This window comes from Corapipo altera, unplaced genomic scaffold (assembly GCF_003945725.1).
Source record: "Corapipo altera isolate COAL_440 unplaced genomic scaffold, ASM394572v1 107b, whole genome shotgun sequence".
NCBI lineage: Eukaryota > Metazoa > Chordata > Aves > Passeriformes > Pipridae > Corapipo > Corapipo altera.
Genome location: NW_020884951.1, coordinates 260,586 through 287,185, shown reverse-complemented (window position 1 = coordinate 287,185; position 26,600 = coordinate 260,586). Strand labels below are relative to the sequence as shown.

Sequence of the window (26,600 nt, the reverse complement as noted above, 5' to 3'; positions counted from 1 at the left end):
GCCGGGCTGTGAGTACCCCCAGGAATGCCAGGGTCAGGCAGGATGCCCAGCTCTGAGCACCCGGGCCCCAGGGACACCTGGCCCAGGCTGCCTGAGGTGCAGACAGGGGAGCTCCTTCTGTTGTTCTGCCCCAGTCAGACACAGGAGAGGAAGTGGCAGAAGGCAGGGTTTGGCCCACTGACGTTTCTTAAGCGCCTGTCAGGGATTTCAGAGTACAACCTTTGCTCTGGGTGTTTATTACTTGTTCCTTCTGACCAGGGGAGAGGGCACACTGCAGCCTGCACACGGTCCAGGGTTAGGTCTGCTCCTCTGGAGGCAGTGTCAAGGTCACCAGCAGCTCAGGAACCAGCGCTGCTCAGCTGCTGAAGCACTGGACTGTCAGCTGCTCGGTGTTCCCATCTCCAGCTCTTCGTATTCCTCCTCCGACCAGCTCAAGCTGTCATCAGAGTCCTCCTCCTGCGCTGCCCCAGGCTCTTCTGCGTTGGCAGCCTCCTTCTCCTGCTCACCACAGGGCTGCAACCTGCTTTGGGGGAGCTCCAGCCTGGCCCAGGAGCCAGGGCTGGCTTTGCAAAGCGTGATCTCCACCTTGGTTGGGACCATGTTCACAAAGCTCTTCTGTATTTCGATGGTCTAGAGAGAGGGAAAAATGCAGTGAGCCGGGCAGGGGAGGGCAGGCAGCACATGCTTATCTTTCCCCATAGTGGCAGAGCCCTGCCAGAGGAGAAGAGAGGAGAAATCTCTCCCTGTGCTGGGAGAAACCTGGGCTGCAGCTGAGCTCAGCTTCACGTTGCTGTGTCTGAGCAGCACCACAGTGCTGGTACAGAGCTCAGGAGAGCTCAGCTCGCCACAGTCACATGTGCAGCTGCGGCACAGCCTCTCCCCAGCAGCGAGCTGTGCTCAGACACAGCCATACCCACACCTGTCAGCCCTCTGCTGCCTGCAGGCACAGGCAGCATGCACCAGAAATACAGACAAGAAATGCACGTGCAAATTCCTGAGTCTCACTGCTCCTCCCCAGCCAGCAAGCAGCTGAAAAATCAGTCTCTCCCCTCTCGCTGCTGCCTGCCTGCAACTCACAGCAGGGTTGCAGGGGGAGAGGGGAATCTGCTCGGCCAAAGAGCATTTGGGGCAGCCTGAGACCAAGCCCAGAACACCTATAGAGCTGGCAATGACCTCCAGCTCTGATCTTAGTCCAGGATTGATCAGTGCAGCCACCTCAGCCTCCCCACAACCCCTAAGGCATTTCCTAGCAGAGATGGCTATAAATGCCCATACCTGGGTAACCCGGCCCAGGACCAAGAGCAAGCCCAGGCTGCCTCAAAGCCTTGCAGCCCAGCCCCACACAGATTGCTGGAACAGGGAAATCAAAATAAACAGGATCTTACCCCCCAGAGCTCCAGTTCTGCCTGGAAAATCTTATTCCCTTCAAAGATGACATGAGCCTCAATCTGAAACGTCAACAGAAAATTATCTGAGTGGGTAGCACAGCACTGCCAGAGCTCTTCCCCCGGACAGTGCAGCCTCCTTTCAGCATCATAATGCATCCCACATCCTGGCTCCAGTGTGATGGCCTGGTGATCCCCTCAGCACCTGGCAACATTTCACTCCCTTCAGAGCATGCCAGGTTCACCTCTGTCACAGGCTGGGTGATTCAAGGCCAGCTAAGCCACTCAGTGAGGCTGAAAGCCAGAGCTGCCAGGCAGATGCTGCTGCAGCAGTGAAGCCACCAGGCTCTCAGTTCAGGGACAGCAGGTCAGCTGGCAGTGCCAACCCTGCCTGTAGCAACAGTCCAACAGGCCATCAAGGAGCACCGGCCCCGGCTGGCTCCTGGCTCATCAGAATCGGGTGGTGCCACGGAAAGACACACCCCCACCCCAGCTCTGCTGGCCCCACTCACCACAGTGCGATTGGCTTTGACGCTGCTGAGGGCGGGAAGGGGGTTCTTGGCATAGACCGTCACCACCACCTGGCTGCTGGTTTGGTGCCAGTCCTGCCGGCACAGCACTGCCTTCTTGTCCTGCCGAGGAGAGGAGCCCATCACGGCACGGCTGGAGCTCAGGCACACCCCGAACAGAGGGGATGTCTGAGCCAGAGGATGCTCCTTTGCACATCTCCTCCAGGTTGAGGTTGGCATCAGCTGAGCAAGACCCAACCCTCCCTTTCGTGCAGGTTTTTGAGGGAAGGTGGTTCATGCAAAGGTGGGAAGCCCCTGCCAGGCTGTCCCATGCAACATGGGATATCTGTGCTGTGCTTAGGGTTGATCCAGGACTTGTTAAGATCAGAGACATCCCCTTCTTGTTCCAGAGTCACTGTGCTGTGCCCAGGCTCATAAGTGCTGTGTGCAATCAGGAAACTCAGTCTGGAGGGCACTGCAGGGGCTGTTGCTGTTGAGGAAAAGCCTCAAACCAAATTCAGTTTTCTGCAGTTCTCTGTCCTTACCCCCTTCTCTGTCCAGCAGTGGTACCCTCTGCTACAGCCTGGCTGGTCCATGAAGGCACTGAAGTCCGTTGTTTTGATTCCACAGCAGCTCCAGTACTTCATCCTGAGGAGACCAGGGTGACCTGAGTGGGGAGTGCACACAGGAGCAGGACAGGGGACCACAGTGTGGTGTGGAGGGAGAGGGTCTTGTAACCAACAGCTCCTCCTGCCCCCTGTCATCACCCACAGCTGCCCTGGCTGTGCTGCTGAGGCCACACAACCTTGCAATGCAACACTTTCAGCCCTCAGCAGGGTGAGTCTGCTCTCTGGCAAAGGATTGTTTCTTACCCCTCATGGAAGACAGGAACGCCAGGATGGAACGTACAAACCTCTGTGTTACTCTCTGGGCCCTGGTAGATCTGTGGAGAGAGAAGCAGAGGACAGTTCTGTCTGTGCCTGTGGCACAGCATGACGTGGCACAGCCAGGTGTTCACTCATCGATGCCCATCCACACACAGGGCACAGCACAATGGCCCAGCATCTGTGAAGACTTACTCTGGGACTACACTCAGCCAGCAGCCCAGCACTGATCCCTGCTCCCTGCTGGCAGGGCAGCCACCCTGGCTTTCCTGAGACAACAGTGTCACCCCCATGACCCTGGCAGCAACCCTTCTGTTGACCCTCTCCCAAACACAGCCAGCTCCCAGCCTGGGGCTGGTTTGGACACCACAAGAACTCACTTCGAGGTGCAAAGGGCCATTTGTCCACCCTGTCCTTTCCCCTCCTTCCCAGAGCATGTCAGTCTCATGTCCTCATCTACCTCCTGCCTTTCACTCCCTGCTTGCTCCAGCTCTGCTGCTTTCCAAGCATTCCAGCCCTCCCTCTGCTCCCTCGAGGCAGACAGTGCTACACGAGGCAGCCTTGGGGCAAGACACAAAGTGGGCTGTGCAGCGTTAATTAAATGCATTTTACTTACACGCCCAATCCTGACTTTGTGCTATACTTCACTGCAAGCAATGGGCAGCAGTGAAACACGAGTGTACCACCCATCTGGAAGCCTCTTGCAGGAATGTGGCTGGGAGGTGACAGAGGGAGCCGCTGCGAGGACGGGATGAGCCTGTGGAGCAGATGGGCACTGCCACCTCCCACCTGCCTGACACCCTTCCCTGCACCCAGATGGTGTCATCTGGTTGATGAGCCCCGTGATGCTCCTGGTCATGGGGAAAGGAGGGCAAAGCAGGGACCCTGCCGGGCACTCACCGCCTTGCAGGCTGCGTTCTTGCACCTGGTGCCAGCTGTCGCCTGGGCAGCCGCCTCCCCTGCAAGAGCAGCACAGCTTCACACACACACCACCCTCACCTGCCCCTTGATCCCCCCTCAGCCCCGTGCTCAGCTTGCCACCGAGCACAGCCCACTGCAGTGCCCCCCCAGGGCCCAGCTCTGCGGGTTTGCAGGCGGCTGAACACGCAGCACCCGCGGCCCAGCACTGAACCCATCACACAAAACCCCCTGCTGAGCTCGCCATGGGCAACCCCACCACCGTCCAACAGCTCATCACTACCTGTGCCACTGCTCTCCAGGGTCTTGTCCTTGGAGGACAGGTTCAGTTTCTCCAGTGCCTGCTCCAGAGATCTGGATACTTTAATGGGCAGCAGTTGTCTTGGCTCATCAGAGCTGGGAAACAGCAGCAGCAAACGCTGAGTGTTTGGGGTTTTTTTACAATTTAAGCGTTGTTGCCTCTCCTGAGGAAGCAGCGGGGCAGGACACATGCAGAAGCTCCACAACACTGTAAGCTGAGCCTATCTCACCTTGGTCTTTCCCGCAGCATCTTCTCAGCTGATTTTGGTCCTTGAAAGATGAGCTCCTTTGCTGGCTTGGCCTTCGGCTCATCTGAGGTCTCCCCTTGGCTGGAAGGCTCAGGGGGCTTCTCCTTGCTGTGAAACCCCTTTGTGCATCCCTGAACATCAGAGGCAAGCCTGATGACTGCTTTGTACTCCCAAACATGGTGGCTGCTCCTAAACCCTGTGAGTTTCCACACTCTGGGGGCTCTGTGTCCTGCAGGGATGGGCTCTGACCCTGCACCAGGGCAGAGGCTGTGTCCATAGGAATTCTTGGGGGCAAGATGGTGTGTCAGCCTCTCTGGGGCCATGGCAGGCAGGCCTCAGCCCTGCTGCACCCCAGTGTGGCAGCTGAATGGCAGCAGGAGTCTCCTCCATGTTCCCAGGCCTCTGGTGCCTCCTCACTCCCCCAGGACCACTCAGACATTCTCAGCTGTGCTGACACTTTGGGCATTTATGTTCCTCCTACAGGATCCTGGTGGGGGATACCAGCCCCTTCCAACACCCTTCTGCAGGAGAACCTTCCCTGCACTTTGGGAGCAGCACCCTTGCTTGCAGGCTCCTTGGCAGCAGATAGGAAATCCTTGGCTGGCAGGGCAAAAGGGGTAGCCTTGGTAGAGGATGGAGATGGGACAGGACAGGGCAGGGGCCAGGAGGAGAGGATGGAGGAACAGCATTTGTGTGCATTTGGGCTGGTGGGTCGCTCACCTTTATGGAGAGGAACTCAGAGAAGTCTGTTGTGCGTTTCTTGCAGCAAGACCAGCCCTAGGCAGCAGGAGATGACAAGCTGGTCAGGTGAGGGCAACCCTGCTGGGCACAAGGTCAGCCCCTGCAGCTGCAGCCCCTGCTCCTGCCCCACTCACCTTGAGGGCATCATGGAAGATGGGGACACCTGGGTGATACAGGCAGGAGTCTGAAAAGGGAAAACCAGGCAAAAGCTTTCAGGGGAAGCGATCCTGCCCGCGAGCCACCCGTGACAGCCGACAGGTCCAGAGCCAGCTCCTGCCATGTGGGCTCCTTGTGCTGGGCTTGGCAGCTCCAGCTGCAGCATGGCAGCCAGGGCCACACACTGGGAAGGCAGCACACGTTCCCACTCCCCCTGGTGCAGGGCACATGGGCCCACTCACCCTCAGTGTTGTGCTCAGGATCAAACCTCTGCCCGCAGCCCTTGTTGTAGCACAGCAAAGCCATCGCCCAGGAGAACTCACGGCGTCCTTCACTCCTTCCACAGAAATCCCACCAGGCTCATCCCTGCCCGTGATCCCTCCTCTGCTTCCCCACAGTTTCCAGCCCAGGCTCCAGGAGGTGGCTTTGCCTATCTTTGGAGGCAGCTGTGGGAGGTGGCTGGTAACCGGAGAGCAGGCTAAAGATGGACAGAGCAGCTGATGGGGCTCGGCGCCTCTGTTATCTCGAAAGGCATTTCTGTCCTGGCCCTGTGCCCAGCAGAAGGAATGGGCACTGCAGGGTGGCCTGGGGTGTACAGAGGTCCTCCCAGTGTCTGTCATCCCTCGTGGAGGCATCAGCACCACCCCACTCACACACACGGCTCCTCTGGACTGACCGTGCTCAGTTTCTTCAGCATTTATAGAAGCAGCTGAAAGTTTCCTGAAACAGATGGGAAGAGAATTCCTGGGGTCGCAGGGCAAAATGTGTGCTGATCTCCCCCGGCCCCAAAAGGCACAACCACCTGCTAAGCAGAGGTACCAGCAGACCAAGGCTGTGCCAAGATATCCTTCAACCTGGGGTCTTGTGCAGCCCAGGTGTAACAGAGTAGTCAAGGGAAGGTTCTTGGCCGGGCGTGGGAAGTAAGACACAGTGATTTTATGGGTGATTACGGTGAGATCTATTGCTGATACAATATCTAAATATTGCCAATGCAGTATCTAAATAACAGTTCTAACATCTGTTACAAAATATAGTATATACAGGAGTGGTCCCTCCTGTTGAGCTTCAGTGAGACCCCCTCACTTTCTAAATTTCTCAGAGAAGTCTCAGTGAGGCTCATTCCACTTAGTCTCAGATTAGGTCACAGTCTGTGTCTAAAGGATTACAATATAAGCAGGTTTGGCTAGATCTTTAGCTTTGCAGAAATGACAATTAGAAAGCAATAAAGCACCTATGTAGCTACTTTAGGATTTTATCTCTGTATTTGAGCAGATCTTGGCATTTTTCACTCACCTCTCCAAAAGTGAGTGTTCTGCATGTTCTGTGTTATCTCAAAAGGCATTTCTGCCCTGCACATACCCTGCAGGTGTCCCTGCAGGGGATAGGAGAGACAAACACCACCCAGAAGCTGCCTGTGACCTCAGGAGACCAGTTTTCCTGGTTGGCTCAGACTGCAGCAGCATTTTATACCCTTTTGCAGGCTGATGTGCACCACAGACAATCACAAGCATCTCAGATCCCCCATCTCTGGAATACATTAATTATGTGAGCATTCAAACAGTTACTCCTGCAATACCCACTGGTGTTCTCATCTGACCTTGGGGGTGTGTGGGGGGGAAGGACACACACAAAGACCAAGACCTGACTGTATTTCCTTGAGCTCATGCCAGGGATGAAAACTGTTCCCTGGAAGATCACTGTCATCACAGGAAAGTGCAAAATGTTACTTGGCACCCCTGTACCCAGGAAGGGTTTGCTCAGACTCCCTGCTCCTGTTCTGGGACCCAAGGGTTTTCCTCTACAAACAGGAAACCCTCTTGAGATCAAAGGTTTTACTTAGTTCCTATAAGCATCTAAACCAAATATTTTCTTTTTGCTGTTCCTGGTTGCAGACACAGCTGTTTCCTGGGTGCTGCCTGGACCTCCAGGAGCACACAGCACCTGGGTACCATTTCTGTTCAGGAACCAGGGTCGATATAAGTCCTTGGCACTGTCAGACAGTGCAAAGGGCAATTCCTGCAAGCAGAAGCTGCACAGAGAGTCTGTACAAGAGGGAAACCCCCAGGGTCTGCCACAGCTGATGCAACTCCAACCCTGTGCTATGATGCTTGTTTAACCTACTTAATCCCCCTTCAGCAGTCTGAAGAATCTTCTGTCACCCCAAGGGGATCTCCAAAGTTCAGAGATAGAGTGAACTGCCATCGAAATTCTGGAGCTTGCCAGGGAAATTACTCCAGACTTATTTCACACTGCCCTGCTATTTCACCTCCAGCCCCAGTGGGAGTACTGTATCATTGTCACACCTCCCTATACCTGGGTGCCCTGTGTATAAACCCACATCCACCCAAAAGCTGGGAGGGAGATGTGAGGGCACGGGGGAGCTCTCACACCAGCAGGAGCTCAATGGTTTCAAGCCAATACCCTCCTCCAGGCACTGTACTGCCTCAGAACACAATAACTGACCCAAGAGCCCCAAAGGTGGGCAAAAAAAATGCTGCTGGCATCCAGAGGCTCTACTGAGGAGAGAAGGGTGGCTAAGGACCCAGGAAGCTGGGCAGAGGCCTGTGACAGGGGAATTTGCAGTGCTGGGGGCTAGAGGGTTTCAGATGTCCCTGTCCTTTCCATGAGCTGTCAGCAGGGCTGCAGCTGTCACCATCCCTGTGCCAGTGAGGATCTGGAGCTCGGGTTACCTTGCACACCTCAGAGGGAATACCAAGAGGGTGATGTGGCTCACACACATTGCAGAGATACCAGCAGGTACCTGGGGGGGCTGAGGTTGAACAGACCCCCTTGGCACCTGAGGAGCAGCAGCACAACTGCTCTGCCCCAGCTCCTCTGCTGCACTGTGGCAAATGTCTGCAGGAACAAGGTGGCTGGAAAGACAGAACCTGCTGGGAACACAGCACAGTGACAGGTGGTAAACCAAAGTGTCCACGGCTCCCAGCCCATGGGGAGGCTCCCCAGAGAGGACAGGGAGAGGAGGTGCAGCCTGGGAGGCAGACACAAGACATCCCTCATGAAATAAAGATGAGCTGCAGGGGAACTGCTCGGTTGGTCGCCAGCAGACTCGAGGCTCTGCTGGAGCTGGTGCTTTAAAAATTAGGAAGAAGAGGAGATGAGTTTCAGGTGGCTAAGAGCAGGCTGGACTACACATCCATCACAGAGCATCTTGTTTGAAGCTGTGGCTTTTGGCAGTGGCACTTGGGCTGTGCTGCTGAGTGTGACCCTCCTCCTGAGCAGAGTTCCAAGTAAAGCAGAAGTCACTGTGTGAGTCAACTGAGCAGGGACAATCAGGACCAACACCTTTGCAACAGGTTGCAAGGAATGGGCCAGCTGAGAATTAAAAATAGAGCCTGTTTGGTTCACGTACACTTAATTTCATATATAACAGAACAAAAAGGAGGTAGAAAATAAAGAATAAATTATTTTCAAACCCAGCTTAATGTGTTTGCCCTTGAACAATTTGGGTCAGTGTAAAACAGCCCTTCACATTCCTGAGGAGAACACTGCTGAATGCCTCCAGGGAAAGAAACCCAGCTCAACCCTGACCCTTCAGTCATTCAGGATGCTCTGTGCAGCCAGGGCAGCAGGAAGGCTCTGCATTTCTAAAGCACAGAGTAATTCTTCCATACAAAAGGCTGCTTAGGAGAAGGAAAATCCCTGACAAACATATTACTGCTCTTTATGCTAGCAGGCAAGATTAATGTTTTATTTATTTGGGAAATGAAAATCTTCCTCAGAAGAATATGTGCTGAGCAATTCTACATCAGAAGTTCTGCCCAGTCACTCTTCTGATAGCACTGCTGAGGAGTTAAGTACCAGCTGTTTCCCAAGAGGTCTGCACTGGTTGTGCTCAACAATTCAGAAATCAAATTTGAAAATGACCGGAAAAGTATCAAAAATGGGGGATGTGGGCAATCTTCATCTCTCTGTTCAAGAACTCTGTCCTTCTGCAGCTTGGGTTATTACAGGACTATTGCCCCAACTCTCCAGTCCATTGAACAATTACACCTTCAAACTGGAACCAGCTACCCACCTGATGGTGATTTTCTCTGTAATTCAGTATCTTGCTCCAGAGATAATTCAGTTTCCTTGGAGCTGAGCTGCTCCTCTAGGAGCTCATTCACTCTAGTGCTCACTCTGGAAACACATGCAATATTCCTCATCAGAAAGTGCAAATTAGTCCCCAACAGTTACCAGTCCAAAAAGAAGAGTTCAGTCTACCCCCAAGACTCAATTTTCTTGCCATTAGCCAGCATCCTTAATCAAAATCTGCTGCATGAAATAGCTTGAACAGGCAGCAAGTGTGGGGGTTTCCATGTTTTCCTTTGGAGGATCCTGTTGCCTTAAAAGCAAGGTCACTGTGAGCTCACTCAGAGCAGAGTGGCCAGGCTGTAATGAGGGAAAATGTCCTAAAAGCAGCGTTGTGCCCCTCCACTTTTTCTGCTTTTTGCTTACCTCTGGCATTCAAGTGACAACCAGGTAACCAAGTCATGACCAAGACAAAAGAGAGAATGAATGTGGCATTTCAGCAAGGCCACAGGGAATGACATCTTCCTTCTTTCAGCCCCCACAGGTAGCTCACTGGAGTAGTTTAGCACATCCGACCACTTGTAGCTTTCTGTGATAAAGTGCAGCTGCTCCAGAGAGGCAGTGTACCAGAAAAAAAAATTGAAATGTTTTGTCTACTGCTTTGATATGACAAAATTATCCAGGTCCCAGCTGGATTTTTCAGATTTATCTTTGATTCTCACAAACTCAGGCACTACTGATTAAGAGGAAGCTGCACAAAGCACAAGTTGTAACTTCTGAAGTCCACAAATGATGGGGATTTACAGCTAAGAGCAAACCATCAAGAACCAAACTGCTCCTCAGTCCTTGGTCTGGTCTGAACTGATACCGCAGAACTGTGTTTTAAACAAGGTATGACAGCAAAAGGCACAGGTTTCTCTTCAGCATAGTCAAAATATTGCATCAGTCTGCAACTACACAGTAGCCACCACTCTGGACAAGCACTTAGGGAAAAGCATTCCCTTCTGCACACTGGCTCAACCTCAGCACATCCCAACAGTGCTTGTGCACAGCCCAGCCTCTGGAGCTGCACTGGCTGCCTGACACAGGCACTGACACCAGAACCCAAAGTGCTCCAGCCGAGGAAGGAATTGCTCTGGAGTGAGGCAGCCCTGCCTGCCCAGCTGTAAATGCTTCTGCACTAGACAGTGTGTACCTGCCACATGCCTCTGAAAACCTTAGCAATGGTTTGCTTTACAATTTCCTTCCTGGAACCTCAGTCACAGGTTTTCAGCCTCCTCCTTTAAAGCAAATTAAGAATAGTTACCTCTAGCATTCACACCAGAGTTTAGTTTTCTTCCTTTGCTGTCACTGGATCTTCAATTTGGATCTTTCAAACCTTGTTAGATGGGCTTTGAGCAGTGTTAAATCCCTCCCTCCCCATGATTTTACACCCCTTTCCTGAAAGGCAGCAACCAGACCCACCTTTATCAGGTAGTTGAACAGGACTGAGACAGCAGCAGAGCGATGCTGAATGTTTGAGCTCTGCTGTTTCCCTAAGACAGTGATTTCTCCTTTGGCTGCTCACTCACACCACCCAGCTGAGCAATGGACAGGACAGTGAGAGACACTGCAGACACCTGGGTGCAACTTCACAGTTTCTTCCCCTAGTATTTCAGACTTTGGAATTAAATAATGTACTTACCCAGCAGCCATGGGACTAATAAACGTCTGACAGCTTCATTCCAGACAAACAGATCCATTCTCTCCCAGGGCAACACAAAATCTAATCAGCATTCTCACCACCTTATTTGACATTTTGCAATATTGAGCTGCCCTAGCAAATGATCCAGATGAAAAACCACCAAACCCTTCCTACTTCACAATCAACCTGATAATCTCCATTAAATGCCTATCATCTCAGCAAGCCAGCAAGTAGTGCTGATGCTTCCAAATGTGGAAAACAAAACAAGAAACAAAGAGCATCAGCTGCAGCCTCTCTTCAATACAGCTTATCATCCCATTCTAGGCTAATTAAAAGCCATCTAATGACTGGGGTAAATCAATCAAAGCTCCAGAGTGATTATATCATCTTTCACTACTAAAGAGTACCTACACGACCAAACCCTAATTTAAGATAACATTTGGCATATCAAAATGTTTTCATCTTTCCTGTGATTTCACAATTTTTCAAGGCACCTCCTTATGCTTTTAGGCTGTAACTCTTTCTCCCTCCCTTTCCCACCTAAATTTATTTCTAAGCTTCCCTCTCTGCAGTCTCAACTCTAGAGATTCAGTATGAGAACACAAGTCACAGAAGGCTCCTGTCCCTGCAGATTCCCTCATGTATTGCACAAGGTATAAAGCCATCAACAGTCAGGAGTGAGCCCTCTGTTCCTCCCAGCACAGGAGCTCAGGAACATCCCAACCAGAGGCAACTGCAGCACAGGGCAGAGATGGAGACAACTCTGCACCAGGAACTGAGCTCCATGTTCCCAGTGACACATGGAAAAGTCTTGTGTCTCACTGCTCTGCATCCACAACACAGACACATCCCAGGTTCCCTTCCCCAGACTGTTGAAGGTCTTGTTCCAACATATCAATAAAACTCATTCTGTGACAAGGAAAACTGTTAAGAAAACTGTCAGGGGTTAAACCACCTCTTTCCAGAGCTATGCAAGAACAACTTTTGCACCATAATCTGAATCCACACATACATATTTGTATTAAAAAACAGAAGAGGCAACACACAAGATAAAAAAGGCTTAAAATCCACTTTAATAATGCATTCCTGTAACATTCCTCAGACAAACTCGAACTTTTTTTAGTGGGACAATTACAGTTTGTGTTCAAACAGTTTACACTAAATGAAAAATCTTGTAGTACTTCTACACAAAAGACAGGCAAGGTTAGGATTATACAAACATTTGTTTCAGTTAAATCTTCAGCATGAGATACAGTATCTTTATCCAATAGATTGTACTTGACTACCAGTAAAAATAAAGAGATACAACACCTTATCAAAAAATCCATCCCAACAAGAACCTCTCAGCCATTCAGGCTGCACAACTGTCAACTACTTTAAAGAAACAAATGGTCCAGATAAAAAGAGTAACTAACAAGTTAGGAGGAAAAAAAAAAAAAGAAAAAAAACAAACATAAAGTCTCCCCCAATTAACTACATGACGGATCATTTGGAGCTATATAAATTTACAAAATCATGGGAGCTGCAAAGTACCCAAATGCTGCCCTAGTTCTCCAGAGACTTCCCTGTGCTCTTAAGCAAGGTTCACTACTCTAAAAAAATGCCAAGACATACGGAAATTTTATCTAATTCAGTCTCATGATTTCAGTTGCAAATAGGAAACCTGGAATGGTCAAGGCATTAGGGTCCTTGCCAGATTTCACCATTACTGAACAACCACGGCAGCCTCCCAGAATCCTTTTTTCACTTTAAAATTAGGAATGCACCACATGAAATCTTCTAAAACCTTTACCAGTCAGACTGCACTCCCCTTGTCCTAGAGTGGCTTTACCAGAACAGGCCCTAATTAGCTATTTTTAAAATCTGTTCCCCTCCTGTCCCCCCAGGTTGAACCCTGTGTGGCCTGCCAAGATGTCTTTCTCTTTGGGGTGTGTACAGGGGATAGCTTAATCCTGTTAGTATCTGCGGCGCTTGTTGGGGCCAAAATCCCCCCCTGGGTTCCCTCTGTTGAAGGCAGGGGGGTTCCCTCCCATGGCTCCCAGGCCTTCCATGGCTCCGCCCTGGCCGAAGCGGTCTGGAGGTGGTGGTGGAGTCTTGTGAGGAGGACGAGTGGAGAGGATGCAGGAAGGAAAACAAGGAACAACAAAGGGCAGTTAAAAGCCATTTGAGTTGATTCAAATTCCACCATACAAACCTTTACCACACCAAAAGCATCCCCATAGTCCCCAAACTGGACCGACAGGACCACTGCAGAACGAAGTCCCTTTTCCCACACAACCTGTAGACAGGCACACTGGGATGGTCTGCACCACCTCACACACCAGTGTCCTGCTGTGGAGCAGGTGAGCCTTCTGAACTCACCTTCCCTTTCCATTCCTGGCTTCACCTTCCCCCCTTAATTTCCTTGTGTGGTACACATTCCCTTAACCTCAACCACTTCGCTGTTCCTACTACTTAAGTACAAAGGCTTATTGCCAAATAAAACTGCTCTTTATGACAAAAAATTATCCGTGACACAGCAGTCACGACACAGCAAGAAGTCTGAGTAGGAAGGTTTGCAGGAAAACTGTTTACTAGAGGGTGAACTTTCAGGACAAACTTTACTATTGCTGCTGCTGTTTCTGCTGGCGACTAGAAGTGCTGGCACTGTGTGGGAGGATCAATCCTCTGTATGACAGAGGCCACAAAAGCCTCAGCCTATTGTAAAGCTCTGCAGTGAAGTTTAAAACTAAATCAAATATAAAAATTTAAAGAAGGCAAACAAGCATAACCTCTGCTGATTCTTTGCTCTTTATCTCCTAAGCAAATTAGCTGAACTCATTTGAGCCAATGAGCACAGGAGATAACTTTGGTTTTAGAACTGGTGATGGACAGAACGCTTCTGAAAGCTTGGCTTTATGCTTACAAGAATCTACTCTCAAAACACTCTCAATTTAACAAAGTGCTTCCCATTATGTGTTCTGAAAAATACCCATAAATTATTGCTAAGATCTAACAAGCATTTTAGCACTAGCTATCCTGGAAGTAAAATATGTAGTTATTTGATTTGGCCCAATCTCCAAAAAGTATCAAGGCAAGATTAACTTCTGAAGATTTCAGCAGGAGTTAAGCAAAGGCCTAAGCAAGATAAAGAAGCTTCAACTTTGGCAGCAATATGCTTAACATTGGAAACACAGTTTGTATTTAAAAGGTGTGCACAAAAAGCAGATGGAGATACATTACCATTCCCATGGCTCCATCAGGTATCATGGCTCCAGGACCAGTTGCAGGAGGTGCAGGAGCTGGGACATTGGTACCACCCATGGCTCCTCTATTGTTCATGCCAATGGTACCTGGAAAAGAAAACTGAGGAATAGTCCTGGCAGACACAGTGACTGGAGTCTGCTCATCACTCCAACACCCTGTAAGCTCCCTGCAGTGCTACATGCAGGGACAGAGTCCCAGTCTATCAACCAGCTTTGCACCAGTAGGTCAAGACAAACTGATCTTGCTTTACAGTATGTTCTGTTTCCTGTCACATGAACACTTCCTGTCACTAGACTGAGAGATTACTTTGAGTTTCTAAATAAGAAGCCGATAAAATGAGATCACTTAAAAAAAAAGGTACAGATTTTGTAATAAAGGAAAGAAACGTGGACAAGAACAAAGAATACTCTTACCTCCCATACCCATCTGTCCCATTCGCATGTCTGGTGGCTCCCTCTGGAAAGACAGACACTCATTTCAGCTGATAATCAGGTTTTAAAAAAAAAAATGTAATTATACAAATTCAAGGGGTTCTGGGGATTTAGTACTGAAAAATGTATAGAAAAGTCATTCCCAGGGTAAATTTCAAAGGAAGATATGAGCTACCTTCACACGATAACTGCTGAATGAACAGGTCTTATTTAAAATATCTCATTCTGAAAGGTTGCTTTTAACAATCATGGCAAAACATCCAGCAGCAAAGCTGCACATGCAGATTTTACCAAAGGTATCTTGACATCTGGACAGAAAGATCTGTGAGTAGCAGTAACACATTAGACAGAATTAGTTTTGCTACTCCCTCAGCGTAGCTAAGAAGCTTTTCCTGTTGAAAGGAATGTAAGCTTACATAAAGACACAGTACTGGGTCACTTGCATTAAAACACCAGTTAGTGAGTTCAATTTCTTTTTGATTAACTGTGTGAGGAACAGTATCATGGGTATCTTTCACCACAAAACTGGGAGCACCCCTCACTGAAGTGAGGAATACTACTTTTCCCACAGTGGTAACTGAAGACAGATTTTACTTCATCAGTGCCACTATTTATCATATGAGGACACTATCATTTGGAGGAATCAGGACTTCTGCTACACAGGGATAATATTCCCACGTTTGGGTCAGTCATGTGGTTTTGAACCATTTGGTTTGACATATATTTAGCTATTTTGCCTAGGGGACAATTTTTCACTAGTATCCATAAACACTTGCTCTCCAGCCGCATTGGTGCTGTTACCCCATCTGGACAGCACTACGGCTGTTCCCACAACAGATAGGGGCTGGGACTGGAAACAAATTGCAAGACAGTTCTTTTCACAGATCTGGAGATACTGTTACTAAAAGGCAGGTTATTCCACATGTTACATTGTAAGAAAATACTGGACCGATTGACTTTTAAGTACAGGCAACTGCCTGCAGCAGCGCCTCAAGTTGGGATCATTTCACCTAAGCATGACTGAGACTGCAGGCTAGGGATATAGCCAGGTGTAGAATCATGACAGGATACTGCTGCAGTACCTCAGGACAGTACATGCTTACTGTCAGAATAAAATGAGGTAGCATGTATTTTTCTCAGCAGCACAACAGCTAGTGAGGGTCCTACATGAACAGCGGGGGGACAGAACTGGGGTATTTATACTTTCCAGGCTAAACTGCATTAGGACTGGAGGGAGCCAATAATTTAGGGTAGAATGCACTAGAGATGTACAGTCCTCCAACCAAGTCAAGAATTCACAGAAAGGGCAAAAATCTAGTGTCAGTGTACAGATGTAATGGAAAGGCAGAAGCACTCCTACCGCATCGGCAAAGTTCCCTTTGAAGCCTTCCTGCTGGCGCCTCATCATCTCTTCCTGCTGCCTTCTCATTTCCTCCTCACGGCGCCTGCGTTCCTCCTCTTGCCTGGAAAAAAGGTCCAAGGATGCTCAGCACAACACACACCAACCACCTGCATCACTGTGTTGCAGTGCTGCCTCATGGATCTTGATTGGAAACTTAGAACTTTAAGAACATTATTTTGCTGATGCTGTAAACTGTGAGGTATCTCATGATGAAAAAAAATGGTTTTGTGCATGGAGACATTTCCAGCACTTTCACTTTAAGGAGCTCATTATAAAACACAACATGAGCACACCTCTGTGTGTGTGTGTGTGTCTTGAGGAGCAGCTGAAGGATCTGGGGATGTTTAGCCTGGAGAAAAGGAGGCTCAGGGGGGAAAACCTTCTTGCTTTCTACAATTCTCTGAAAGGAGGGTGGAGCCAGGTGGAGGTCGGTCTCTTCTCCCAGGTAACAAGTGACAGGGTGAGAGGAAACGGCCCCAAGTTGCACCAGGGAAAATTTGGACTGGTACCAGGAAAAATTTCTTCACCAAAAGGGCTACAAAACATCGGAACAGGCTGCCCAGAAAGTGGTGGAGTCACCAGCCCTGGAGGGATTTAAAAGATGTGTAGATGTGGCACTTCGGGACATGGTTTAGTGGTGGCCTTTGCAGTGTTAGATTTAATTGGACTCAATGATCTTAGAAGTCTTTTCCAACCTAAATGATTCTATAGTTCCACGCACACAGCAGCTCCCAAATGCACGCTGACTACATGCAATATCATACAAGCAAGACAGTTCTCAAGCCCCTTCTATTACACAAGTAACCTGGTAATCTTCCTGGAGCTTCTCAAAATGACCCTGAGACAAGGAAGTGCTGCAATGGAGAGAGAAATCTCCAAGACTAAGTTAATCCTCAAATGAAAATACAGATGCTGGAATGGGATTTCCCAACCTGCAGCACAGAAGCCACCAAATCACTGCACAGATTCTGAATTTTCTACCTGCTTCAGTAAAGGAGCTTTACTTAGACACAGAACTGTAAAGAAGCCAATACTATAATCAATGCAAGAAACTTCTAACTCTTCCATCTCAAACCAACTGTACACTCTCCCTATGAACAAAAAGGCCTAAAGTAACAGCCACACTTTAGGTAGTAATTAAATTGTCACAGGGAACAATTAAGTGCACTGAAGAGGCGTTTCATTCCACTATGGATTCACAGCATTTCATAACCTGCCCCCTTACCTGAGTTCCAACTGTTTACGTTTTTGTACTTCTTGGTTATGCAATTCCTCCATTCTCCTCAGCTCTTCCTGGCGTCTCATTAAGTCTGTGTGACAGTAAAAAACAAAATCAACTCATCTCCCATGCCACCTCATCAGTTCCTGAACTAGAACCATAACACACAAGGGAATAAGGTAACAGTTTCCATCAATACAGTGACATCTCTCACGTTAGGTTCAACAAGGCTCAGTGCCAGGTCCTGTACTTAGGTCACAGCCACTCCATGAAGTGCTTCAGGCTGGGGGCAGAGTGGCTGGAAAGCTGCCCAGCAGGAAAGGACCTGGGCAACAGTCCCTGAATATGAGCCTGTGTGTGCCCAGGTGGGTGAGAAGGCCAATGGCACCCTGGCCTGTACCAACAATAGTGTGCCAGCAGGACCAGGGCAGTGACTGTCCCCTGTACTGGGCACTGGTGAGGCCACATCTCAAATCCTGTGTCCAGTTCTCACTGCAAGAAAGACATTGAGGGGCTGGAGCATGTCCAGAGAAGGGCAACAGAGCTGGGGCATGAGTGAGACGAGGAGCAGCCGAGGGAGCTGGGGGTGTTTAGCCTGAAGAAAAGAAGGTTTGTGGAGACCTTGTTGCTCTACCCCTACATGAAAGGAGGTTAACAGTTGGACTTGATGATCTTTTCCACCTCAGCAATTCTATGATTCCATTCATTTGCTGCTACTATGCTTGGTTACAGGACAAGCAGCTACCCCACAGCTCACCTTCAGTGGGCTCTGGCCAGTGTGCTGAGCTACCTACCCCTGGATGGTGCAGGGCCCTGTCCCCTGTGTTCATCTGTGACCGGTACCTTGCCGCATGAGCATGACTTGGTGCTCGTGGCGAGCCGCTTCCATTTCCATTTCCAGCTTCTCCCGAGCTTCCTTGATGTTGCGATCTACTTGTTCCTGCTGCTGCTTCTCCATTTCTATTAGAGCCTTCCAACGCATGGCATATTCATATTCAAAGCTGCCAGGCTGTGCGAACCGAGGAGGCTGCTCACGCTCCCTGTCAAACAATGAGGAGCCAGTGAACGCTTCAGGAAAGCCAGGGGGAACCAGGAAAGACACATTTGTGCTTCAAATGCCACAGCAGCTCCTTTTAGCGGTTAGCTATGGCTGAGACAGCAGCTTGTCTGCTCCTTGGGAGTCACTGAAAGGAGGAACTTGGGCAGAATCCTCCCGCATGGAAACTGTCCTCCTCCATAACAAGTAATGACACTGCTTTGATAAGACACCAAGGGATTCTGGGTAAAGAGATTTAGAAATACTCTTGAAAGCAACAGCCTTTGCTCCTGCTGCACATCTAATGGACACATCCACTCCACAAACAAACACTGCCCAAAGGTGCATGTTTATTTCTGCAGTATCTGCAGCCCCTGCACCTGGAGCACATGACTATTCCTAATACAGCCTCCCAGTTCCTGAAACTCTCATTTTCCTTACATGAAAAATTTATGAGATCACCTGGTTTTCTAATGCCAACTGCTCAGATCACAAGATTCCTACTTATACTGGGAAGTCTTTAAAGACTGTGGTCTTGTACCTGGATAGCTCTACAATTTCCTAATGCTATTCACATAAATCCTTAAATTTCTAATGTGGGTTCAAATCTGTTTCCTATACAGGTTTTCTGTAATACTTGCCAGGGAATCTCATCTGTGTTATCTTAAATTGACTTAACTTTTTATTACAACTGAAAAGGACTTATGCAAAGTATGTGGAGGCTGCCAGTCTTATCCAGCAGTGTGGATTCACACACCAATGTGTGCTTTCTTTCAGCCAACCAAGAGAACAGTGTATGCAATTCTCTTTCCAAAGCCACATCTACAGAAAAAAAGGAGGACCTCATGAGCACTGATGAGCCACCCTTCTCAGACTGAGGCACTAGTCCACAGGCAGACATATCTCCTGTTGCAAGCCAGGTACATACTTGTGATATTGCTGGTTTTTGATGACTAGTTTCTCTGGTAGTCCCTCTTCATCATCATACTGATCCATGGGCTCCACAGTGACAGGCCGAGGGAATCTGTAAAGAAAAGATGAGGTGCTTCCAAGAAAATTCAAGAATGAGCTTGCAGTTTTGGAAAGTATGTGTACTGTGTCTGAACCTATACTGCTTTTACTACTGCTCAAAGAAACCCAGGGCAGCTGGGGAGCTCAATCAAAGTGAAATCAGAAATTACTTTGAACACCTTTCTTTCATTCTAGAACAGGAACAGAACCTTTAATCTTGTTGAACTGTAAATTCTTGTTGAATCCAAACCAAAATTGTACTGTAAGAATATCTGCAGTTAGTGGTTGAAATTAACAGCTTAACTAGAACCTGACATCCTCCAGCAGGATCTACTCAGCATGATGTCCTGTAGACTCCAACATCTGCTTTTTCTCCCTTGCTACATGGCCAACCACGGGCCACACAAGTCCATCGATGCCTGTTTATGGTTGTCTAAAGCAAAGAGTAACTACACCACTCTCCCTGGAGACTGCAGGCTGTACCATGCAGTCACACTCTCCTGGTGAGACCACCAGCCAGTTGCCAAGCAACAGTGCTCCGAGAGTCCACTGGGCCCTGCCTGAATTCCCACCCCCAAGGAATCCACTGCTGCACTTCGCAAGAGAACTGCACATGTGCTTCTGTCTTTCTGTCTTCTGCATGGAAGCGCCCCCAGGCTCTGAATTAGCTCCCCACCACAGGGCTGACACTGCTCATCCTCAGCCCCATATGCCAGAGCTGGAGAGATGGAAGAGAGATGATCCTGCTATGCCAAGTAACACAGGGTTTCCAGGCTCCAGCAGGAAGGCAGGATATGGGAGGCTAAAATCTCTTTCTTCAGCTAAAGATCCATAATATAGCTTTTCACTTTGACGTGACATATTCCACTATTAACAGTTTTATTTTCCAACATGAACCAATTTCCAGCAGTTTATCTACTGTTACTGCCTTGAACTAGGATAAACCAGAACAAATTTAATCAAAACCAAACCATAACTAGAAATAATCAGACCGGTTTTTGGTCCTAGATATCAGACCCTAATGCACTGATAGCTATATAAGGATTGAATGTTACCCTCAGTTATACTCTGGTAGTGATTAGTTTTGCATGATCACTTTTAAAAATCTCTTTTCATGGTTCTTCCAGGATACAGACTTCTGAATCAGCAAAAGCTCTCTAACAATAATCCTCCTGTAGAGCACTACACACTATGCTGGTCAGCCTTGAAGAGTCTCAGAGAGAAAAACAGGTATTAAAGAAATAAATCAAACCTGCTTTTTGAAACTGAGTGTTCCTGTGCACAGCTGTGCCACTGCATATCCCCAAGAAGTGAGAAGAATTACTTTCAAAATTAGCAATATAGCCCCATTTTGGGAAGTATTCTAGTCAGAAATTCTAGGAGCACACATACAAAATAATTTTTATTTCCAAGAGATCAGAAATGGCTCCCTCTTAACAGTTAGAGAAGTAAACTGAGTGCTCTGTGGAATGCAACTAGAATTGGTCATCTGCTTGAGGAAGTTCACATAACTATGCAAGAACATGCTTTGCTGCCTTATTACATTTCAAGCATGGGCAAAACAAATGGTGAAAACTTCAAACAGTCCCATCTGAGCAGTTTCTCCAACAGATCCCATACCCACAGTGGCATTCCACCCCAGCAGTGCACGCTGCCAAGTGGAGCCCCATCCCAGAGTGACCCAGAGTGTACAATTAACACACTTGAGCTTTGTTTCCAAACAAATGACATGGACGGCCTCTGAAATAGCTCCTGCTTCTTAAAGGCTGCTTTAATTGCCCTAAGAAGGTCGTTTTATGGAGAAAGACTTTATTGGGAAGTTTTATGCACTTACCCCACCAGCAGCTTCCCAGAAGAAAGTTCTCAGACCTGAGTTTCAGCACAGACTGCCTCTTACTGGAACAAAGCTACATAAAGTTCTCCCCAGGCCAATCACCTCGTGCCCCATCTGTCCCACTGTGGTGCAAGGAAACACCACTCACAAGCCCCTGCCACCCAACATGCACACATGCCAGTAGAGCCCCTCCTGCCCTCCACACTTACGTAGTCAGCAGGAAAGACCCATCACTACATCTATCCAGGGCTTTCCTAGCAGCAGGCTTCCCTGAGAACTCCACAATGCCTTTCCCAGAGGATCGTCCTCTGTCATCCACAATAACCACAGCCCTTTCCACCTGGCCAAACACTGAGAAGGCTTCCTCCAGGAGCTCATTGGACACAAACTGGGGCAGGTTCCTGACTGTCAGCGATGCGCTGTGGCACGCAAAGCGCACTCTGAGCTGCTTCCCACGGAGAGGCATGTTGTCGAGTTCCACCTTGGCAATCTCTGCCAGAGTGCGAGTTTCCTGGGGATAAAAACAGTCAGCATTAAAACTCTCAATGTGGCACAGAATCAGTGGGTCACAGTCACAACACAAGCTGATTTCTCTGGAGCAAGTACTTCTGAGAGGAACAAATGATCCTCCCGCAGCACGATAAGAAGTGTCCCAACAAACCAGAGCTATCATCACTGACTCTGGCTGAGTTTGGGGGGGGAAGAAACATAAAAGACATACCTTTAGTCCAACAGCCAGTATGAACTAAGCAAACAATTAAATTATCATTATCTATCACAAATAATTATACAAAGGCTACAAAGTATGGGTTTTTTTAAACAAATACATTTTAAAAAATAATCAAGATTCAACTATCAGCAAAGTCTGATAAGGAACTGCTGACTGTATGACAATCCACGAAGCCCTCCTATGCCAGTTTTACACCTTTCCACTCACTTAAGTCACTACCAAGCACCTGCACTACAGCAAAGTGCCCCAGACTTTGGCATGGGACCCTCATGCTCCATCCACTCACCCTGGGGCTTTCAGGAAGGTGGTGCATGAGCCACAGAAAACTGAGAACCACGACTCTATGCTGGTAGCCACCTCCCTCCTAGACACACTTCAGCGTGATCGTCCGGAGATCCTTTCCCTCAAGAGCATTAATCACTCCAGGAATACTGCATGACAAACTATGTCCATATTCACACTCTTCCAGAAAATGGAAGTTCACTTTGTATATGATAGCACCATGTTCATATGGGTTTTTTTCTGCTTTCTACCAGATGATTCCAGAACAAATAACAAATAACTCATAAGTCCTGCCACGAGCTGCCCAAAATTCACACTTCTCATAACAAGCTCTGGGCAAACCACTTGTAGAAGCTAATCCCATATTCCAGGTTACTAAGATCAACAGCAGGCTTAATTAACAAGATAACTGAACATCTACTACTTTCAATTAGCCACACTGCTCCAGTGTGAGCCACTGCCACAACAACAACTCCAAGGTAGAAGTCACTCACCAGCCTGATAAAACCAAAGCCTTTGTCCTTGTGTATGAAGACTTCCCCTGCCTTGCCATACTTCTCAAATAACTTTCTCATCTCTTCCTCTGTAATATCTGGGGGCAGATTCCCCACAAATAGGCGGCTTCTTTGGGTGAAGGTCTTTTCCCCGGGTTTCCGGAAATTCTTCAGGTCAATAGTCAGGCCTTCATCTGAGGGGAATAAGGTACACAGCTGCTCTACAGTTGGGGGGATAAATTTTATTAGGTTTCATCACAGTGACCACAGAGACACAGGACAATACAGGTAACACCACCCATCCACTTCGCTCTTAAACCTCTCCAGCCATCTCTACAGCAACCAGGGGGTTTTATTTCAAAACGGCCCCACAGTTTTCTTTAAAGAAAACACATCCTTGAACCTCAGGGCTCACTGACAGCAGTGAATGACAGTCTAGAACTGGAAAAAACACCAACACTGCAGCTTGAAATAGCATGAGATATTTCACCCAAACTTTTGGAGATCTGGTCAAGGTAACTGGGACACAACAAAATCAAGTGTAGTCACAATGCAGTGATTAGAATTGGATTGCTATTAGAACCTGAGTAATTACAAAAGAGCCACAGTTTGGCCAGCAGCCAGATTTTTACTCAAAAATACCCCAAAACAAAACTACTCCAAATGTCCAGAAAAATATGAAAACTAGAGGAAATTTTGTCTAAACAGATAATATTTCAGGTAGCTGTCATTCTGTGAGATGGGATTTGGGTTCCAGAGTATGGGGTTCCAAGCTGAAGAGAAGGCTGGAATGGTGAAAATAGTGGAAAAAAACCCCAACCCAAACCCAAACCATCCCAAAAACCAGCCATACAGGTGAGACCTCAGAAAAATTACAAATTAATTATTATTAAGGTTGGAAAAGACCTTTAAGATCGAGCCCAACTTTAAAATGTTTTCTGAGATATCCAACAGTAATCAACACAAATAGGAACATTCTCAAATCCCCACATGCATATACAATCTTTAACCCTTAATTCAGCAAGAGCCCAGCATGACCCTGAAAGTTCTGCTATGTCCCAGACACAGGGGTGCATTTAGCATCACTTTTATCTTCATGTGCCTCATTCTCCTAAAGGCAGATGGAACCTCACCACACAGGACTGCAATGCACAGAAAGCAATTCCTTTGCCTTGCAGAGGACACAGTTCATGGTCACACATAGGAAATAAAAACATGAACATGAAATAAAGCCATATGAAAATGGCTTTATTCAGGCTACAAAACAGGGCACTAACTAGGAAAGACTATCCATGCAAAGACAATGCATGCAAGACACTGCAAGGACAACCCTTTCATAAGAGTGGGCACAAAAAAACCAGAGTATACCTAGAGAAGTGAGAATAAGTTATCTACTTCACACAGCAAAGGTGCATAAGTGAAATGTTTTGCCTTGTGAACTTGTTCACAGCATTATCACAAGTATTTGGGGATCAATTGCAAGGCCTGTGGATACAACAGGAGGGACTTGGAACGGAGTCACACTGCTCTGCCTTAAGCAGATCCACGCAAAGGAGATGCAGTCACTCACTACAAGCTGATCCCTGTGGGAATTCCCCAACACAGCTGTGTTGTATTATTTCAACCTGACTGGAAAAGACTGCGTGGCCACCCTTGTCTATTATTATCGGGGAACCAACAAAGAGCCTGTTCAACAGGACCCCCTAATGAAAACATGGGGGATTTTGACACAAAAACTCCACTCAGACGAACCACAAAAAAGCGCACAGGTGACTTCTACACGTTTTTGTTTTGAATAGCCAGAGTGTCCAGACTTGAAAAAAAAAACCCCAAAACACACCTAATGTAAGTAAAGCACTTTTTCTCCTGAAAATGCTAATGGCAATGCCACGCTGCCTAGTTCCAAACTATCCAGTTCACAAGCATCCTGTCTCGGCTCACAAGCACTCCCCCCTCCGCCAGATCCCGAGGGGCAGAGCTACAGCCCAGACCGAGTGAGAAAACCCGGAAACCCTCGGGAGGAGAACAAGGGCTTCCATCAATGTCAATTGGCCCTAGCACGCGGAAATATCAAGTAAAGCTGGGTATCTCCTGGCTCCTCCCATATATAAAAAAATAAATTAGTCTTAAGGATGCTTGCAACACAATCTCAGCAAAAAGCAAATTAATTTCTCTAGTGATCCTGTCATTTCCTCCAGTAACCTAGTTTCCAAAGTTTCTAGTTTCTTAAGGAAACCAGAACTGAGAAGCCATCTGTTATGGCCGGGGAAAAAAAAAAACAAAACAAAACAGGAACCAGACAACAAAAAACAGACCGCGTTGTATTTGCAAGGTTTTTAACAGGAACACTGTTAAAAAAAACCACGGTGACTTCCAAATTCTAAGCGGGCTCTTCTCGAGACCCTGAGACAAAGAAGGAACCTCTATATCACAGTTACTACGTCCCAAAACTCTCTATCCCAGTGCTGGGCACACGAGAACCTCAGCGAGCGAATCCCCGTCAAACACAGGGGAGCCGCGTGTATCTTTGAGCGCACTGAGCAAAACCAATTAAAAAACCTCACAAACGCAACCCAAGGAGCAACTCAAACCGCTGCTTCCACCAAGGGAAAACACCGCTGTCGCAGGCGGCGCCGCAGCCTGCCCGAGGAGCTGAGTTTTTATTGTTTTAAGGCGAAAAGCCGCGTCCCTTTTGTTCCTGCCCGGGACCTGTTGCGCCGCGCGGGCCGCTCGGATTTCCCCGGCGCAGCGGAGCGGCCGCTCGGCGCGTACCCGTGGCGGGGCCGGGCGGGCCGCCGCGGCGGGCCCGGGACTCACTCTGGCTGTTGGCCTGCTGCCCGTTGGCCGGGATGGACGGCGGCGGGTGCTGCTGGTGCTGCTTGCGCGGCGCGTGGTTCTGCTTCTCCATGTTGAACCCCTTGTTGCCCTGCATCTTCCCCACCTAAAGGGCGACACGCACAGTCAGACTCGGCGGCCGGTGGCTCCCCGCCGGCCCCGCGTGCCAGGGGCGGGGTGGGCCCTGCAGGCCGCGCCGGGCCCCGGCGCCGCCGCGGCGGAGCGGGGCTGAACCGCCACCCCGAGGGCCGACCCCCGGCCGCGCGGCCTCACCTTGCGGCGGCACCGGCCGGGGACGCGGACACGGACACGGACACCGGGACGGGCTCCGCCGCCGGGCGCGGACAGCGGGAGGGGCGCGGGCACCGGGACCGCGGCGGCCCTGAGCGGAGAGCGCGCGGCCGGAACTCGCGCACCCTAGCGCGGCGCCCCGCTCCCCCGCACCCCCACTGGCCGCCGCGCCTGGGAAGCCGCGCCGCTGATTGGTTTCGCTCGCCGTCACTCACTAGCGCGGCAAAGGCTGGGGCGGGACCGGGCGGCCGCGCGCGGCCGCGATTGGCCGGGCCGGGCGGGCGCGCGCGCGCCGCCAATCAGGGCGGCGGGGCAGCCAAGCTCGGGTGAGAGGCGAGCGGGGGACAAAGGGAGCGGCCGCGCGAGCCGCCCCGCGCGAGGCGCGCAGGCGCGGTGCGGGGGCCGCGCGCGTTTAAAGGGCCAGCGGCGGCACCGAGAGGAGCGCGTGCGGCCTCCCCCCCCAACACCCCCGGGAGCGGCACCGGGGCACCCCCGGGGACGGCGATTAAAAACCACCGGCGATTAGAAACCGCCCCGGCGCCCGGCGGAGCCGGCGGGTATCGCTCCGGTCTCCTCGCGGCGCCCGCCAGCCCCGTGCCCGCTCCAGCCGCGGGCGCCCCCTCGGGCTCGGCAGGAGGGTCCCGTCGTGCCCTGCCCCGCCCGGCTCCGGGAGAGCGGTCGTGTCCTGCCTCCAGAGGGATTCATTTCACCGCCTCCCAATGAACCCTCCCGTTCCCCTCCGCCGCGGCCGCGTTGCCTGCGGCTCGCAGCCCTCGAGTGCCCGGTGTCCCGATGTGCACCCTGGTCCCGGCCCACGCTCAGCCCCGGCACCCCCGTGTGTGCCCGCGGGCTGGGAACGGGGGCGGGAAGGGCGGCAGAGCCCTCCGGGGAGGGGGGCGGCCAAAGGGGAGATGCTGCCCCGCTGGGATGGA

The 26,600-nt window shown here is 49.6% G+C and overlaps 2 protein-coding genes across 5 annotated transcripts; both read right to left on the bottom strand.

Annotated features, from left to right (window-relative positions):
• Positions 1-205: 205 nt before the first annotated feature.
• ITGB1BP2 (integrin subunit beta 1 binding protein 2) lies at positions 206-5,580 on the bottom strand. Its single transcript, XM_027663265.1, has 11 exons — positions 5,384-5,580; positions 5,120-5,169; positions 4,965-5,021; positions 4,227-4,375; positions 3,980-4,092; positions 3,679-3,737; positions 2,767-2,837; positions 2,440-2,542; positions 1,898-2,017; positions 1,386-1,448; positions 206-630 (listed from the first exon to the last, which is right to left on the bottom strand). Exons 1-11 carry the CDS (start codon positions 5,445-5,447, stop codon positions 379-381), a joined length of 1,101 nt encoding a protein of 366 aa, XP_027519066.1. The 5' UTR covers positions 5,448-5,580; the 3' UTR covers positions 206-378.
• Positions 5,581-12,448: 6,868 nt separating this feature from the next.
• On the bottom strand, positions 12,449-25,791 carry NONO (non-POU domain containing octamer binding). Of its 4 annotated transcripts, none has more exons than XM_027663279.1 (11): positions 25,651-25,791; positions 25,315-25,483; positions 22,543-22,736; positions 21,246-21,547; positions 19,120-19,215; positions 17,999-18,195; positions 17,162-17,246; positions 15,895-15,997; positions 14,517-14,559; positions 14,080-14,189; positions 12,449-12,950 (listed from the first exon to the last, which is right to left on the bottom strand). In XM_027663279.1, exons 2-11 carry the CDS (start codon positions 25,472-25,474, stop codon positions 12,813-12,815), a joined length of 1,428 nt encoding a protein of 475 aa, XP_027519080.1. In that variant the 5' UTR covers positions 25,475-25,483; positions 25,651-25,791; the 3' UTR covers positions 12,449-12,812. The 4 variants fall into 4 exon arrangements, with proteins under 4 accessions (XP_027519080.1, XP_027519082.1, XP_027519083.1 ...); XM_027663281.1 differs by having other exon boundaries at positions 22,543-22,763; positions 25,651-25,739; XM_027663282.1 differs by having other exon boundaries at positions 22,543-22,763; positions 25,360-25,483; positions 25,651-25,739.
• Between the last annotated feature and the right edge of the window lie 809 nt (positions 25,792-26,600).